This window comes from Takifugu rubripes, chromosome 13 (assembly GCF_901000725.2).
Source record: "Takifugu rubripes chromosome 13, fTakRub1.2, whole genome shotgun sequence".
NCBI classification, from domain to species: Eukaryota; Metazoa; Chordata; class Actinopteri; order Tetraodontiformes; family Tetraodontidae; genus Takifugu; species Takifugu rubripes.
The window spans coordinates 2410921-2422640 of record NC_042297.1 but is presented as its reverse complement, the minus strand read 5'-3'; the positions used below and the strand labels follow the sequence as shown (position 1 = coordinate 2422640).

General features: G+C 45.7%; 1 protein-coding gene across 3 annotated transcripts; it reads right to left on the bottom strand.

Annotated features, from left to right (window-relative positions):
- Window positions 1-985: 985 nt before the first annotated feature.
- On the bottom strand, window positions 986-10520 carry znf507 (zinc finger protein 507). 3 transcript variants are annotated; one of them, XM_011609514.2, is made up of 7 exons: window positions 10385-10520; window positions 6635-8935; window positions 4927-5038; window positions 4710-4818; window positions 3151-3255; window positions 2500-2634; window positions 986-2192 (listed from the first exon to the last, which is right to left on the bottom strand). In XM_011609514.2, the coding sequence occupies exons 2-7, from the start codon at window positions 8930-8932 to the stop codon at window positions 1799-1801; spliced, it is 3153 nt and encodes a 1050-aa protein (XP_011607816.2). In that variant the 5' UTR covers window positions 8933-8935; window positions 10385-10520; the 3' UTR covers window positions 986-1798. The 3 variants fall into 3 exon arrangements, with proteins under 3 accessions (XP_011607816.2, XP_011607815.2, XP_011607817.2); XM_011609513.2 differs by having other exon boundaries at window positions 10389-10517; XM_011609515.2 differs by having other exon boundaries at window positions 10393-10510.
- Between the last annotated feature and the right edge of the window lie 1200 nt (window positions 10521-11720).

Here is an 11720-nt window from a genome sequence, read left to right as displayed (position 1 = left end):
TTTTTTTTTTTGTCTTGAACACGTGGCTGTTTTGATTTTAAGACAGAGGTTGTTCCAGAATATCTCCAGGGGTAAATCAGCAACCATCTCCTGCTCCACTGTGAGACAGTTCAACTGCACAACAATGATGTAATCCCTTATTTTCATTGTTTTTTTCACCGCACACACAGATGCATGATGGGAAACTTATTATATATTATGATGATAGATGCCTGAACCTGTTGGTGCCACCTGAGGACCTTCTGTTGCGCAACTTCGGGGTGAACAAATGAGAAAAGGCTGTCTTCTTTTTGTCTTTATTATCAAAAATACAGCGGCAAAGGAGCGACGTGTGATTCTAGAAATAAATAACCAGAAAGTAAAGCTCATACGTTTAAATGCTGGTTCCCAAACGAGCAGAAACATCTGGAGAAGCAGGTTACTCCTCCCCTCATCTTTGGTTTGAACACGCGCAGCTTTGATCTTCAAACTGTGAGGAATTAACCCAAAAATGAAATATCAAATTATTCCCCTCAGCTCCCTTTCACATGACTATTAAAAATATATATTTTTTAAAAAGGTCAGATAACATGTTTTGATACTTTTATCTAAAAAAATATGTGCACATGCTGAATATTTGGGCTTGTTTTTATACGAAGTTAAAAGGTTTCGCACCTTCTTCATAGCAGCTGTTGTGATCCCAAAAACTGCTGCGTCGCTCTCTTCATTTATCACAGGTCAAACCACAATTTCACACATGTAATCGTGTTTGAAAGTGCTGCGCCTCTTTTTGCTTCTACTCACAGCTGCAGGTCTCTAACTTCAGCTAAAACCAGCAGTCGCGCTGTGACTTTGACCTTCAGGGCGGTGTCTGAAGGTCAAAGTCACTTCCTCACTGGTGACTATCGGGATGGGCAGCAGAAGCAGAGAGCTCCAGGTCAGGTGGTTTAAGCTGTTGTGGGACAGAATAATGTCCCAATAATGTGCTTGACGAGGGGAAACTTTGACTTAAAATACATGGACAAAAGTCTTTTTATTACAAAAATATCATGTCAGACAGAAATATTATGCATCATGACGACTCTTGAAGTGAATGAAGCACCACAACCGTGAAGCCAAAACAGGTATTTCACGCTCAGCACAGTATATTTACTCTTAACTATTTAGGCACCGTTCCTTATGAAATATACAATTCCACTTTTTCACCGTTTCCCTTTTTCTGAGAAAATTTTAGAAAAATATCTGTCACACTTTTGTGTTGTTGTTGGTGACAACATTCAGTCTTTCCTGTATGAATACCCCTGTAAAAACGACCAAACAAAACAAAAATAAACATTTGCTTCTTTGAAATGTAAAGACACATAACTAACATGCATAAAAGGAAGTGTTACAGTAAATATTAAACGTAAGCTGCACAAAGACCTTTGACTTGGCTAAAAACTGCCTCAGATTAAATACGTTAATTACAGTAACACTACAACAGCTGCCTCGTTGCCAAGCAGTTCTCTGGAAAATTTCCATTTCTGCAGGAAAAAAAAAGGTTTACTGAGGTATGAACTCATTCTGTTTACTGTGTAGTGACATAAAAATATTAAGATACTTGGGTCAGATCTTAGCCTCATCCCTGGAACACAAAATCTTCAAAGCTGACATAAATATTAACGGGTCAAATCCGTCTTCGCAGTTGGAAGTGTTCGCGCCACCCATAGTTACTATGGTAACGAGGCGCCTTCAAAACACATCACCTTGAGGTAAGGGGTCGTTGTGGAGACTGTTGGCAGCGAATGGCTGTGATGCGCCTTTGGAGGAGGTGGTGGTCTCACTCTGCTGACTGGAGACGCGGCGGCGCTTCCGCCTGCTGCTGCTGCTTGTTCAGGATGATGCTGATGATGTCGCCCTCGTGATCCTTCATGTGCTCCATCAGATGCTCTTTGCTGGTGGACTCAAAGCCACAGATGCAGCAGCAGAACAGGAGGACGCAGTATTCCATGCCGGCCCCCGGAGCGGGAGCCTGGCTGAGGGTCGGGTACTGCACAGACACGCCGGGCTCTAGAGGGTCTGTGGCGCCCGGGAGGACACACCCGGGACCGTCCACCGACACGCCGACGGACCCCACGGCTGCTTCTGCCGAGGCTTTTGCTTTGTCCTTTGACGGGTGGACAGATGGGGGACATTCTGCCGCCATGTCCATGCCTGCAGACCTTTGCGGAGCCCTGGGGGAGGGGGAGGGGGGGTTAAAAATCTGATGGTGATGGTTTTAAATCTCCTCTCAATCTCAGACAGTTGCCTTTTATTGACAAGAGAACGTCTCTAACATGTCCAACCATTACTGATGCAGCTAAAAAAGAAAAACCACACGTTTGTGTTGAACGCCGTCCTCAACATCTTTCATTTTATACTGATCTTTAAAGGGTTTTTCAAGTCTAAGAAAGTAAAATCTAATTTTGTTTCCTCTGGAAACAAGACCAGAAAAGCGTCAAAGGACAGGGGACAGGGGACAGGGGCTGGAAAAGCTTTTACCTGCTGCTCTGGGAGATGGCCTCATTAATAGCTTTGTTAACTTGCTCGTAGTTGTAGTTTTGGTCCCCGGCGTGTTTCCACATGTGGGACTTGAGTGACGGGGGGTGGCTGCACACGTAGCCACACAACGAGCACCTGGAGGAGACGGGAACGTCACAGGAGTGAAATCAAGGCCGATTAAGATTCCCCAACTGAATTCTGACAGTCCAACTTCTATCTGAAAACATCACAGCTCAAACTCTCGCCACCACTGAAGGAGGCAAGCAGACAGAATAAAACGGCCTTTGACGAGCAACAACAGAGGCGTTATTCAAAGGAACGATCGTCCAAATGTAAAAATAGAGACGTATTTGCTCTCACTCAAACACTGACCCTCTCAGGGTTAGTCCAACCCTCTTCTTCTAATGTTAGCCTAAACCCACTTCTAACCTTTAATCCCCAAGTCTTCAGCACTCTTTAAAGTGTTTCCTTCCTGTGGCCCAGTTGTCAGACTCCCCGATGTCAAATTTCAATGTTCAAATCTCCAAAACATGAATAAATGATGTTGATAGTTGGTGGCGTGACGATTAGGGAGCTGCTGCGTTGAGGACGTTGACGTGATCGTTGCTACTCTCCATTTGTCCCCAGGACGAGACGTCCGCGGTGTCTCACCTGTACTGCTCCAGCAGCTGCATGGCCTGATGCTCCTGAGGATGCCTCCTCATGTGGCCCTTCAAACTGTTCATGTTGGTGGTTGCGAAATCGCAGCTGCAACACCTGTCGGACAGAGAGAAGACATGAAACAATCCTCAAACGTGATGAAAAAAAGAAAGGATCGCGATGTTTCTGCATCTCCGCCCATCCGTCACCGTCTCCCTTTACTCGGCGTGTTGACACGGATCTGGTTATGATGGAATTCTGGATATCGAATGCACATGAACACCGGAAAATACCAGTATCAAGATAAATACCAGTATCCTGAGTTGATTATTGAGGTCTATTAACACCCAGGTGCATTTCTCCACCTCCACAATATCCAATGTCCCCCCGTGTGACGAAGGAATGTTTCCTTTGCTCCTTTGTCCTGGCAGTAAGGACACTCTGCTGCTTCTCCCATCTAGTCTCAGGGACATTGGCTGGACCGCATCTCCACCAAGCATCTGAAAAGAGCTGTCCAGGCTTTTATTACACCAAGGCTGGACTCTTGATAGGCAGGCTTTATTCAGTCCTCCCTGTCACACCTGCTCACTGGTGCGAAAAGGACAGACCACATCACACTGGTGCTGTCCTCCCTGCACTGGTTTTCAGTCCCCTTCAGGACTGAATCCAAAATCACGTCCACTGTGTTTAGGGTTCGAATGGTGTTGCTGGGTCAGCTCGAAGCCTTGGAATTTTTAACTCTGAAAACTCACCGGCTACACACAAACCCATATAAATATTATCAGGTACACTGAATTAATCTGAATCAAAACCCAGAAAATAGGGGGGGTGTCGTTACCACAGGAGAAAAACCCTTCCTGGCTACACAGTTTGTACCTGGTGAATTCAAAACAATATTATAAACCAGGTTTCCAGCTCTATTCTGTAAATATTGTGTTGACATAGAGAGAGTGGTAAAAAAGATGGGAGACTTTAGGAGAGCAAGACTTTATATTCAAGCCCCTTCTGGATATATGCTGCCATCTAGTGTCCGATGGGAATATAACCAAGAACCGAGTTGGGAAAAACATTATTTCAAATCTTTAGGTTCAGATTTCTCAAGCAAACCACAACTGCCTTTTGTTAGAACCAACTCAGCAGCCAAGCACTGAGGGGAACACGATGAGAACAAACGTGCTTGGAATGTTCAAAATGAGGGTGAATGGCGGCAAAAATAAAAGATTATTTTGATCGATCGAAGTGAGGCTAAAGGAGATCGATGCTTCGCAACAGGACACTGTTTCCACTTCACAGGTAGGGTTATATTAACAGAGTAGGGATTAAACCCAGGCCAGAGCCATTTAGAATATCCCAGGGTGCTGCCAAATGATTTTTAATGACATTACTCAACAGTAGCTGCAGATTTCCAAATTTCTTTCTAGCCGTCGTCGAGGAAGTGGAAAGATAAATGACAAAAGGTGGATGTGGGCATGTGTGTTGGCTCCATCCTCCAGACAAGGTACAACATCAGCCCGACCTGTCACATTCCTTAGAATTTAAAAAAAACCAAAATCTTTCTGTTAATAACTCACCGATACGGTTTCTCGGAGTTGTGGATGCGGCGGTGGTTCCTCACGCCGACGTACGTGGAGCTGGTGTAGTCGCAGACGTCGCACTTGAACAACTTCTGCAGAACACAATCTGGGACGGGAAACCGAGCTGTTAAAGCCGCAGCACTGACGTGAAGGGTTAGCAGCAGCTAGGCCTTTAGCCATCCATGTTCAGGTGGCTACATCAAAGGTGGCGTACCTGCGATTTCCTGTTCCGCTTCCTTTATTGTGGTCATGCCGTCAGTGGCGGTCAAGGCGGCCGTGTCGCTGCTCAGGTTATCGTGCTCCTTCTCATGACTCCTTAGCTGACTCTGAGGGAGACATAAATACACACATTGGGCATCGTTCATTAATATTAAGGCAGAAACAGGTGACAATATCATACAGGAGGTGAATTTCTCCTGTACCAACTTTAATCTACTTTTCTTTGTTAAAGGAAACAGTTCCTCTCAGGCCAAACGATTTCAGAACTCGCTGCCATATAAATTCTACATCATCTGGTTTAATCACTGCACACTTCTCACTCTACTTACTTCCTGTCATCCCATTGGCTAGGAGGGACGTCAACCTGTACAGGTTTGTGTGTATCCCAGCGTCTTCTTCGTCATCTCCGGGATTTATTGTGGGTGCTCGTATGTTTGTCCATTAGATGGCGGTGTTACCACAAGTGTTAACGTTCGTTGCTAATGATGGCTAATGTAAGATTAGCCTGTAATAAAGTTTATTTTGTTCCTGGAGAAGCCTTGCACTGAATTCCTACATTTATTGTGCGGTGATCTAATTGTAACATGTATTTGTTACATGTTTTGATGCATTTTTATGATTTATAAAAAAAATTATGTCCGAATTTTTGGGGGCTTGGAACGGATTAGCGCATTTACATGGAAAACGCGTCTCTACTTACGTAATTAATTTCATAAGTAGAGGTCCCACTGTATTTGAAGGACCATCACTTTCAGGATAAAACGCGCCACCAGTCTAACCTCCCTTCATGGCAGATGTGTGTAATTATACAGTTTTATACTGGGACGATGATATATGGAACTGTGCATCTGTGGACGTCCTCATTAGAGAGGGAAAAGCATCAATGCAGTGATTAATAAAAATAGTCCCAACATTGTGAATGGATCCACGGGAATGAAGCCAAGCTGGTGATACACAAACCAAATTCACTATTTACAAATCATCAAAATCAATAGGGAAGAAAGTCTGCATTACAATCCATACGGGGTAATAAAGCCGTATTTATGGTGGCGCCTTGGCTCTGCGACGTACGCAAGGGAACATTTATATGAACTAGAGTTCGTGGAGAGAATCTGTCAAACTTTACCAGAAACCTGGGCAAATTTGTGGATTCTTCAGTAGTGGGCCACTACAGAGCAGCATGAAATCAACAGGAAGTTGAAATATGTAGATGGAAATTCAAGAGGAATGAATAAAACGCCGACTGCTGCCGCCGTCTGAATAATCAGCCTCCGGTAGGTCTTTGGAGCTGTGTGGGTCCCTGTCAGCTCCATAAAGTATAAACTGAAGCAAAGCTAACTGGAGTTAAATCCCCCTTAAATGTGCGTTAAACATCTAGCAATCAGAATAATCCCTTCAATCATGGAAAAATTCGATTCGGATGGTTTATTCCTCACTACGGTGTGTCCTTTTTAAGGGAATTACGGCTTTTCATTCCCACATTTTTACCTCCCTGCTCTTTTTAATAGTGTGAATTGACGGTTTGCCGAAGAAACCTGATGTAAATGTTCTGTTCGTGAAGAGATTACGGAGAATCGGTGGTGGACATGAATGATTTTAACCTAAAAACTGGCGTATCAGCATCGTGGGCTCCCAAACCGTGAGAGAGAGGACCGAGTACCGAGTACCGGTATATAAAGACGACAGCATCAACACGAGCTCACCTTGTGGTGGAAGGTTTCTTGGCAAAGTTTGCACTGGTATGACCTGCTCTTGCAGTGGTGGATCATGTGACTCTCCAGGTCTTTACTGTCCAGGGCGATGTGCTCGCAGATGGGGCATTGGTAGGGCTGCCTCTGCCTGTGCACCCGCAGGTGCTGCTTGATGTAGCCCTTATTGCTGCTGCTGTATCTGCACAGGCGGCACCTGTAGGGCCGATCACTGCCCGGGATGTAGTCCACGAGGCCCCCGTCAGAGGAGGCCACCAACCCATCCATCCCAGGGAGGTTACACACGTAACCGGCTGATCCATTCCCGGCGAAAACCCCAGCCACCGCCCCAGTCTGGAACTGCGCGTTGTCTCGGAGCTCTTTTAAGATATCCTCATCCGAGGCGTTCTGGTCCGAGCGTTCCCTGAGCCGTTCGATGACGGTCAGCAATGACAAGCTGATGCCGGCTTTAGTGACGGGCCCCTCCTCGTCCCCCTCTGCCAGACCCAAGGACCGGATCTCTTTCTCCCTCCCTTTGTTGTGAAGCTCCAACTGCAGTAAAGCTCCGGCCGAAGTGTCCTGCCCACATGTCGCCCCCTCTTCTTGCTTCTGATCCACGCTTTGGTTCTGAGCTGTCGAATTCTTTACATTTAACTTTGTGCTGGCCGGGGGCACCTGAAGGGTCCTCATCGGCATGGTTACCAGGGCCTCCGCGGCCAGGGAGTGGAGGCGCAGGGACTCGGAGTGTGTCCTCTTGCGACCAGCTGGGGGAATGTTTTCATCACTCGAAGAATCGCTATTAATAGCGGCTGATTTAATGTCGGTCTCAACTGTGCCCTCCCCGCCGCCGCCAGGGTCCACCTCGCGCTCGGGGGCCTCGACGCAGCGGCGCTCCGCCTCTTCAGCATACAGCAAGCTTTTGTCCAACCCCTCGTCCGGGCCGAGAAAGAGCGGGTTCGTCGTCAGGACCGAATCCTCGGCCGAAGGAAGCCGCTCTACGATCACGTTGATGTGTCCGGCGCTATTCGGGCTGCTGCTGATGATCTTCTGAGCGGACGACAGTAAACTATCGTGTGTGACGCCGCCGCTGACCTCGGACTCCACCTCCGTTTTCACCTGCACCTCCACCATAGGTTCCTCTTTGAAATCATACACACTTTCATCCTTTTCCGCTCCTTCATCGCTGGGAAAAGAACCAGGCTGGGCCACGATATTGTCCTCCTTATCTGCTGCCAGCGGAGCTTCGTGGGGCTGGAGCTTGGCGGCAGGGAGCGAAGTCTGTTGGCTTTTACCTTGAACAACTGGAGAGAGGATGACCATTTTCTCCTCACAGCCAGGGGCATTAGAGGCAGCCTGGGCCTCTCTCCCCGTCTGAGCACCATCTTCATCCTCGAAAATGGGGTAAGAGCAGTCGACCTGGCCAGCGTGCTTCCAGGCATGGGTCTTAAGCATGCGCTGCTGGCTGCACACATAACTGCAGATCAGACAGCGATACAACCCGTAGTCCTCGTGGCTATACCACTTCTTTTTCTGCGGCAGCTCCTCGGAAGCATCGGCGTCGGATCCTTTCCTGGCACCGATCTCAGCGCAGCTCCCCTCTGGTTTTTTCGGCGCTCCGTCCGTGTCCTCGCAGTCCGACAGGGTGGATCCTTTCTTGTCGTTGGTGGTCAAGTGCTGCCTGACGTGCGCCTCCAGCTGGATTTGGTCTCTGGAGGTGAAGTGGCACTTGGAGCACATGAGGATGAGGTCAGTGTGCTGCTCGTTGTGTTGCTTCAGGTGCTCTTTGAGCAGCGGCAGAGTTTGGGACAGGTAGGGGCACAGGCTGCATTGATAGCACGTCGCTGTCCTCTTATGACTGATGCTCTTAGGGTGGTTCGCTTCCTCGGTTGTGGTTAAGGAGGCAATCTTCAAATGGTTAATGCCCTCCGACACTGGGTAGGAAAGTGCATCATCAACCAGGCTGGTGTCGAGTGCTACCGCTGCACAGTCATTTTCCTCGCAGTCTTCCTTGATTTTCTTAGACGGAGAGCCCGATGCGCCCCCCCTCGTGTCCTGCGCCGCCTCTGAAGATACCAGGAGGATCGCTCTTTTCTGTCCAGCCAGGGTGAACTGGTGCTGGGGTCGCTTCTCCACAATCTTACTGAGCTTTTCGATAACTTGGATGAGAGAGTCGGCCGCGCGTCTCTGCTGCGAGGCCTCGTCTTCCACCGCTGCCTGCGACTGTGAGACGGGTCCCAGCGCCGCCAGCGTGGAGGAAGAGGCGGTTTTGGAGGCGTGCGTGATGAGCACAGCAACATTGCTGACTTCCTCCATCACCTGGCAGGGACAAAGAAAGGAGCCTGTAAAAACTGCCGGTGATTTAAGCATCAATTTCAACGCAACTGCTTTGAAAGAAACAACTTTTTTTCTCTCCTCAAAACACAATCCAACATCTTCTTATGTTGCATGTGATCATTTAGTCACAAATAATGACTGAAACTATGTAAATTACCTGGTTTTTGTGAACTCCAAAACTGTGTTTAACTCCATTTCCATAATGTGCAAGTATCAAACAGAATAACCAACTCATCGTACTTCTAAATATTTTGTTACATCTACTAAGAACTACAAAGATTATTAAAATACGGCTAAAAAGGTAAAACTAATGGAAACAGGCCAATTGCTGAACACAAACATTACACTGGTGCATCTTAAAGCTGAAAATCTCTATAAATCATCAATAATATACAATAAAGTACTTTTCATAATTATAAGAGTAAAACTAAAACCTTCAGCTATTCTAAACAAAAGTATGTTTTAGGAAAACACTAAAGGCTGATTATGTCTGTATTATAATGTAGGAAATAAAGAAAGAATGGGTTTTTTTTGCGTGTATATCAGTACTTTTTTGTTCAGATTAAATGTTTATGCCTCTGGTATTGACTAAATCATGTGATGGACTTTTATTCTCTGTTTTTGCTCCAAGTTCTAACTTTTCTGAACTAGAAGCAAGCTCATGTTCATTCATTTCACATGCAAATGTGATTAATTCAACCAAGGGATCCACTGTGGAAGCCAGACAGATATTTATTCTTTAAAATGTATAGAATATTCTAGAAATGTCGTCATACAGCGTGTTATCACGAGGACGGCGAGGCCACGTGCATCTGTTTACAAACTCATTTGGAAGGAAATTATGTAACTGGTGGTTTGAGCTAATTTTATCTCTAAAAATCCAATATTCTCTCGAACTTCCCAATTTCTGACCACAAGTGCACTTCCCGTTTCTTTATTTAAGGATGTGGCCGGGACAGTCATGGAGAAAGTCCTCTTCCACCACCGCGAGCGAGAATTCATCAAAATAAAGAAATTTAATGTTAACGTCGGTTTAGACACGTTGCCAGGGAGACCGGATGTGGGCGGTTCCCACCGGTCTCGAAGCAACACCTGTTCTCTCGCTGTCTAAAAATATTCCATCCGGCTGAAAGAAGCTGGACATTTTGCTCCAAACTTCCCCTGAAACACCCAACATTCGCTTGGACGAATATCCACGCAAACACCGACGTACTGGAGCGGCCGCGACGGCTGGAAAAGGAACGAAACTTCATTAAAAAAAGAGACAATGAGGCTGGAGTTAGCGGCTAACTTCACAGTTAGCTTGGTAGCTCACACGAGTCTGCCACGGTGCTAACAGTTTCACGCAAGAATGTACAAGGACACCTGACAAAGTGCTCGGTAAATCAGTGACAAAAACAAGCACGTGGCGGGACTCGAATGGTCACATACTCACTAACACGTCAAAGCTCGATGTCCCTTGTCCTCAGCGCATAAAACGGGTTTATTTCAAGCGACAGCCATAAAAATGGTCCTCCCTCTCCCACATTGCAAAATGGCGAGGATGGAACACGAGTCACGTGACGTCGAGCTTGGGTCAGGTGACCGACGAGGACGCAGATGATTGACAGGTTGTCTGCAACTGATGAACGAGATTTTGAACTACAAACATACTGTGATTAATGTCAACAGATCTGCTTAAAACAACCAAGAATGACAGTAGTTATTGCTAAACGCTGACTCAGCAACAATGTCTGCTTTTATCCTCCGCAGCGACGATTTGACCTCACCTTTACTGCCGGAGAAATAGACTTAAATATCGTCTGATGTCAACGGTGCGAGGTCCAGATTTCCTGCAGAATTAATGTTCATATTCTGACATATTTACGTCGGAAGTGTTGTGGCTGCACCAACTAATCTACTGCGAAGTAAAGCAGCGTTAAAAGAAAGCCATAAAGAGTGATCCATCTTCCACCAACGAATTTACATCGACTTCGGACCATTTATCTTCCATATTACAATACAATTATACAATAATTACATTTTGAAGTGCATTGCCTTAATAGATTAATTTAATGATTCGGTTTTCAGTAAAATAATTTATATGAATTGTAAAGTGTAATAAAGGGGCTTTTCTAGAATGCAGTATTAATTTGAGCGTTAATATCTTAGTGTTACAACTTGTCAACATCAGGTTAAATAAACAAAAATGAATAAACTACAAGGCAAAACGCCGCTTTCTTAAAATAAACAAGGTCATTGTTTGCATCTAGGTCAGTAAAAAAGAAAGTCAACTGTTGGATTTCTCTGTATGACTCTCTAAATTCTGTTTATTATCTAAGATTATACCATATTAATTACCTCCCCTAAGTTACTTATGGGTTTATCTCTCTGGTTCTGGCAAATACAACTCAAAAAATGATGAACACAAGTCACAATATGTGTGAAAATAACTTTCTTGGTAGAGGTCTGCACTCTAGGAGTGCTTTTTTCTAGTATTATTGGATGCCAAATTTGGAGGAGTTTGTTTGTGATGCTAATAATGTGAACCACCTGTCCCGGCTCTCACTGTTTGCTATCAGATGTGGATGTGGAGGTCAGTCTGTTCCGCTATAAGCAGCCATTCTGTGTCACTATAGCTCTGCAATGTTTAAGAGACCAGGAAAAGTGTCACCACGTCATTGTTTCCTCCTCATAAAGGCCTGTGTGAGTAAAATAGGATGTGTGGGGCTTTGCAAGAGCAGTGGAGAGGAGCGTGATTTGGTCTGTCGTATGGAAAATAGAGCCA

What these genes read in the sequence shown, in the direction of transcription:
- znf507 (XM_011609514.2), bottom strand. Translation starts at nt 8,932, where the DNA reads ATGGAGGAAGTCAGCAATGTTGCTGTGCTCATCACGCACGCCTCCAAA. An exon ending in AAGAAACCTTCCACCACAAG is followed by an intron (nt 5,039 to 6,634) that starts GTGAGCTCGTGT and finishes TGTCTCCCTCAG; the next exon opens with AGTCAGCTAAGGAGTCATGA. An exon ending in AGCGGAACAGGAAATCGCAG is followed by an intron (nt 4,819 to 4,926) that starts GTACGCCACCTT and finishes TTCCCGTCCCAG; the next exon opens with ATTGTGTTCTGCAGAAGTTG.